This window comes from Echeneis naucrates, chromosome 1 (genome assembly GCF_900963305.1).
Source record: "Echeneis naucrates chromosome 1, fEcheNa1.1, whole genome shotgun sequence".
In the NCBI taxonomy this organism is placed as follows: Eukaryota; Metazoa; Chordata; class Actinopteri; order Carangiformes; family Echeneidae; genus Echeneis; species Echeneis naucrates.
In genome coordinates, this window is record NC_042511.1 from 14,335,574 (window position 1) to 14,341,573 (window position 6,000).

The following is a 6,000-nucleotide window of genomic DNA, read 5'->3' on the forward strand; positions in this document are numbered from 1 at the left end:
GATGGTTAAAAAAAAAACCATATACTTTAAGGTTGCCGTAGTTTCAAATTATGTGTCGGTGAGTAAACAAAATTAAAAAGTTTACACTGGTGAGTTGTTCTGTGCTTAGGATGCAAGTGGAAAACTGAATGACACCACCAAAAACACCACAGTTTTGGAGCTTGAAGGTGAGCTGCATCAGAGTGAGATGATTGAATGTATTTTATATACCAAACAACCACTGGAGATAGATTGAGGTCTCGTTCACAGAAGGGCTGATTCATGTCTGCTTATTGATTTAACCTCATGGTCAAACAGTAGTACTAGGATTAGAGAGCAAAGTCTGACTTTAGAGCCAGCTATAAACAACTGGACTAATTCAGAACAGCTGATCGTCTCACATGCAGTCGATAGATCTTAAAACAAGCCAAAAGAAATGATGGTTTAAAAATTGTCCCCCCACTTCATATTCACAACAAATACAAATGTGAACAGCATACATCTACAGGTTCAAATGCTGTTTTAATAAACCCACTGTGACCTACAGCTGAGCAAATCAAACAAAGGTGACAATCAGCAGAGATTAATTGGAAAAGTTGGTAATTTATTGGTCATAAGAGAACATTGATTCAGCATTGGGCTCCACCACTGTGGTCTTCTTGCTGATATAGATACCATCCAGGAACTTCCTGATGTCCTTCTTTCTGACTGTGGTGGCTTGTTGGATCAAGGCTGCTGAAGAAGCACAAGGGGAGAAGATTAATGACATGCATCAAACAGAAGAGCATTTCAATGAACTGAATATATTAACATGCCAAATTTTCCAAAGCCTTGACAACTTGACATGAGCAATATTAAAGAAGTCTGTTCAGATAATAAGTTGTATAGACTTATAGACGAATGCTGCAACGGAGTGACCTTAAAATAAAAAAAATTATTTACTGGTTTACATTTACTGGTTCTCATTTCAACACACCATTTCATTTTTTAGCAATATGAATAGACTGATTTATGTTTGACAGATTATCATCCTATAAATAAAAATATATAAAAATTATAAAAAATAAAATCTCAGAAGAATCAAACTGTTGAAAACAATGTTTTCAGCCATTATTCTGCCCAAACATCAAAATACACATTGGAAAAAATAAATAAATAAATAAATAAATAAATAAATCAGCAGACATCTCTGGAGCAGAAAAGGAAAGGAAAAGAGACTTGCCTTTTATGAAGACCTCTACAACTGCAGGTATAACTTTTACTGATCCGGCTCCACTACTGTTCCCTTCTCAGACACGTAAATACCGTCCAAGAACTTTCTGATATCCTTGTTTTTGACTGTGGTGGCCTGCTGGATCAGAGCAGCTGTAACACAGAAAAAGTTGGGGCGATGAGCAGCACATCACAACACAGATCACAATAATGACAGAAGGGTCGAGGGGCCACACTGTTTTAGGAGGTACTAGATGGCAGTTTCATTGTTTCAACTCTAATCCAGCGCATTGTTTGACATGAAAATTTTGCTTTAGGCTAAAGCCGGTTGTTTAAAGTAAGGCCATCCATTTATTACAAGGCCTGCCTCTGAAGCACATTCAATCACTGCTTGGTAAATCAGGCTTTCAACAAATGTAATAAGTGTGAGTGAAGACAATTTCTTTGTTTAGAATCAAAGTTCTGCCACAAGTCACCTCGTACATCGTTGACACATGGCAGCAATAATTACGGTCACAACCACAGGACCTCACTACAGTTGCACTGCAGTTTAAGTGCTAAAAGATTTATTTGAAGTCCTATGGATTGGAGTACAGAGCAACAAGGAAATTCCACCATTTCCCATATTTTCAAAAATAAACAAAGTTTACAAATTGGTCTGCATACCCCAAGAAATTAGCAGGAACTGATAGTACCAGCTAATTTCCGTGGGGGTGACATGAGGGTATTGTGGTGCACTGTTTATTCCTTCCTCCAGCCTCAAATCCTGGGGAGATTATCTTCTTCAGCTCTGATGCTGAAGTTAAGACCTCATTGTCAGTAAATGCATGTAGATTTATTAGGACCACTCTGTGTTAGAGGACAACAGGGGGTTCCTAGAAAGGTTTGTAGTTCAGGGGAATGTTTTCTATAAAAGCGGAGGGAGGGAGGTGGAGAATTGAAAACGGTTAATTACAACACAAGACTGAGATGAAATTGCTGCTAACAGATTTGAGGTCCCCTTCATAATCTCAGAATTTTGTTGTTCTTGTATTGGGAAGGATATCAACAGGTCTTTGTGCTGCAAAACAATGCTATATGCAGAGAAACTGCTGTGCCATATAAAACTGCTGAGGGGGGGACAAAACAAAAACCCCACCACCACTAACAATAAGAAAAAAAAATAAACAAAAAACAAACAAACCCACGTACAAGAGTTAGACACCAGCTCAACATCGTTGCCCTCCAGCACCAGCTCGTCCTTCTGTGCAGCAGAGACTGAGCAGACCACACCTGAGAAGGACAAAAGAAAAAATTATATCACAAAGGATGAAATCACGCAGTGAAGTGGTGCAATGACTGCTCATGTAAGTAACTGATACATGTTCAACCCAAGAACAAATCTACAAGTTGCTCATAAGACCAGCATGGGGACAGACCAAACCCATTGTTCTAAAAAAGTACTTTTCTGTTCATAATGTGATCACTGTCAAATCTTTGTGGATGATGTGTCAAACCAATAATCTTTGAAACTTGCAGGCGTGTTTGTCAAAACTACAATATTCCCATAATTTGACTAACCAGGCCTCATTCTGACACGGCGGATGTACTTCTCTCCCAGGAAGTTCCTGATCTCCACCAGGGTGCCACTCTCCTGAATGACGACGTTGATGGGGAAATGGGCGTACACAGAACGCATTTTGTACCGGAAACCCTGCAGCGAAACAAGGAGGAGTCACTAAGATGAAATGTTAAGGCTAATGCAATCATTTGTTTTCACCAATAGTGCCAAAACTGTGTTTAATGCTTTGGTTTAACAGCTACCCAACAAAAACCATAACTACTCATCATACCAACTCTGCCATTAAGGCCGAGCACAGAGCTTCCACCCATTGACATTGATCAGTCACCAATTCAACACAAGACAAAGTGAACTCACCAAAGTGACTCCCTTGATCATGTTCTGGACGTGGCTGCATATGGTGCGCACTGTGGCCAGCTCCTTCCTGTTACCCCACCATTTATCCACACGAAGCTGAGGAGGACAGCATAGAAAGGCGTTTTACTTTCATTTTGCTAAAACAGTACTGTTTAATGACAAATTTTCCATCCAATTGTACATTATAGTTCCTGAATTGATGGTGTAGCTGAGAATCAGAATTAACAAGTGAACAAAAAACTCAAAGCCACCTTTCATAATTTCTGTTCAAAGTTGAGAAAATGCTAGTTCCTTTAAGGGGATCTGTTAATAGGCTGCAAACTATCACCCTAAAGTTAATGTAGTGAACCTGTTCAATCTGCAAGGCATGACACATCTGACGCAAGTGCTAAATTCTCTGCTGTTATTATCAGAAGGGCACAGTTTATTTAATAGAGCTTTTACACTGATAAATGTGAATTGAATCTGAAAACAGCCAGGATAGAGATAAATCAGTTAGGTTCCATCTTAGACAGCTAAACAATTGTGACAACTCAGTTTGACAAATAGTCACCACAGTTTAGCATTATGCTAAACTGTGGTGACTATTTGTCCGGCACCACAAAGCAGGAGTCACCTACTGGCAGACTGAGGTCCAGGCCCCGAAGCAAATTTATTCTGAATTGGTGAACTTTGACAATATTTCAACTGGTATATTATTTCTAGCATTTACAGGACAGGTTTATAATCTCACAAGATGCTCTCTGAGTAGGTTGGTCAGACAGGCCAGAGAGAGAAAAGGTGAGAGTGTCAGAGTCACAGTTGGAAAGTTGTAGTGATCATGATAGGTTTGACAAGAAAAGTTATCTGTTGATAAACAGCAGAAAAAGAAGTTGAGAATAGTTTCACATGAACAGTTGACAGTGAAAATAGGGCTTCCATCCAGAATGGAAATATTCCTTCATGTTCATTCTCCCAATAGGCAGTTCAAACGTGTCTAAGGCTCAGAGACCATGGCAATTCAAAGTGCCATATGAAACAAAGCACAAAATTTAGAGCCAAATATGATCTATCCACAAAGATTCAAACTCACTCATTCACTGCATGACAGCATGATAAATGCTTCCAGTGAGGAGCTTCAATTCTGGGTCAACACAGGAAACTATTGGTGGATTGGCTGAGGTAGTCCAGTTTTAAAAGTGTGCCAAAATTGTCATAAACACTTGACACTGCTGCAATGTTAAATGGACTACATATAAATAAATTGTATTTTACGATACGTTTCTCAAAAATATATTTGAAATGAATTTTAATGCATTTTTAGTATTAGTTTTAATACAGAAAAAGCGTTGTAGGTTAGTTACTTAAAATTCCTCACGTTTAATACTAAAACTGACAACTATTGTTGAACTATTTCCAAATTTAATAGTATGCTGTCGCTCATACATCTGAAGGGAATGATTCAAACAACTCAACTTCAAACAGCTACCACAGTAATGCCAATTATTTAATAAGAACACACAAGGAAATGCATGCAAACATGCATCACCCCTGGACCTTGCTGCATTTTACTTGAATACCTCTTCTATAAAGGGACACCCTTCACATGCTCCATTTGATATTCATGTGTACGGCCTTGTGTGCCACTTCGTGAAATGTGACTTTCCTTACCTTCTTCTGTTTCTTGCCCAGCAGGCTGAGCTCCAGGTTGATGTGGTTGAACTCCCTGACGAGTTTTCCACGGGGCCCCTTGACGATCACTGTCCGCCCCTTCAACCTCACCTCGACTGCACCACACAGCATCAATGACAGGAGGAAAAACAACACCTTGAGAAATCTTAGAAAACCACTTCACACGCACGAAAATGCAGTTTACAGATTGCAAGCAGAGCCCTCGGGGCGATCACCGTGTGATGTCTTACCATTGTCGGGGATGTCGACTGTCTGACTGCTGAGAATGGTCTTCATTCTGTACACATACAAACACTGACTTTAATACTCTGAAGTCTGAACACACTCCACATGCGACCTCCTCTAACTAAGGAAGATCAGCTCAAAGTGAACAGGCAGGATGTGCACACTGGATCATAACCTGCGGTCTCATGTTTACACCGGTTACCTGCTGGAAACGTGCTTTAAGCGAATACAGTCACACTGCGATAGCTAAGTTAGCGCTAATGCTAACGTGGAGCCACATTAGGCTAACAGATCAACGTTTCGTGTGTTGTAACGACACAATTCGACTCGTGTGAAGCGACAGCGGCTGCGAGTGACAGCTGAAGTGATCAGGAGTCAATCTATCACATTAAACCCGCCGAGGCCCACAGCAGCGTCGAGCCTGAAAGCACTGGCGGCGGGAAAGTACGAAGATATTCCTTCACAAAGCAGAAATAAAGCCGAAATACAGCCTGCATGATGAAAGACAAAGGTTCCCGTGTCTGACTATTTGACATTTAGTGAAAAACACGTTAGATTGGCACAGATGGAGTTAGATGGAAGCTCGGGTTCAAGTTTTTCGATATCCTCACCTCGCCGGTAGCAGAGGAAAGGAAGAAGGAAGGACGTCACGACGGTGTTGTAGATTACGTGCGCAGCGTCATCAGGCATCGCCAAATGATCGTAGAGATGCTCCCAAATCGTTCATACGTGGTCTAGTTAAAACAGTAGCTGGGTATTCTCAGCAGTAACTTTGGGAGCAGGTACGAAGTGAATGTTTGGACGTTGTTTGGTTGTTTCATTAAATTAGCTGCATCTGCTTCCACTTGGCTCTGCTGCGATCAAGTCATATTAAATAAAAGCTATTCGAATAGAAAAAAAAAACAAGGATAACCGGAGATATCCTGAAATTCTCACTGTCTTTATTATTTAATATTAATTAATGACAAGATTGTAACTATAGGATCGGAAACATG

The 6,000-nt window shown here is 40.2% G+C and overlaps 1 protein-coding gene across 4 annotated transcripts; it reads right to left on the reverse strand.

Moving 5' to 3' along the window:
* Positions 1-562: 562 nt before the first annotated feature.
* Positions 563-5,170, reverse strand: rpl9 (ribosomal protein L9). 4 transcript variants are annotated; one of them, XM_029501726.1, is made up of 7 exons: positions 5,011-5,170; positions 4,760-4,875; positions 3,110-3,205; positions 2,752-2,884; positions 2,383-2,463; positions 1,205-1,344; positions 563-713 (listed from the first exon to the last, which is right to left on the reverse strand). In XM_029501726.1, the coding sequence occupies exons 1-6, from the start codon at positions 5,054-5,056 to the stop codon at positions 1,238-1,240; spliced, it is 579 nt and encodes a 192-aa protein (XP_029357586.1). In that variant the 5' UTR covers positions 5,057-5,170; the 3' UTR covers positions 563-713; positions 1,205-1,237. The 4 variants fall into 4 exon arrangements, with proteins under 4 accessions (XP_029357586.1, XP_029357568.1, XP_029357576.1 ...); XM_029501708.1 differs by having other exon boundaries at positions 563-716; XM_029501716.1 differs by having other exon boundaries at positions 563-711; positions 1,202-1,344.
* Between the last annotated feature and the right edge of the window lie 830 nt (positions 5,171-6,000).

Bases quoted from the DNA above. Each gene is read 5' to 3' on its own strand.
- rpl9 (XM_029501726.1), bottom strand. From the start codon at position 5,056: ATGAAGACCATTCTCAGCAGTCAGACAGTCGACATCCCCGACAATG. The intron at 4,876-5,010 runs GTAAGACATCAC...TGTGTGGTGCAG, and splicing joins AGTCGACATCCCCGACAATG to TCGAGGTGAGGTTGAAGGGG. The intron at 2,885-3,109 runs GTGAGTTCACTT...GTTTCGCTGCAG, and splicing joins TGATCAAGGGAGTCACTTTG to GGTTTCCGGTACAAAATGCG.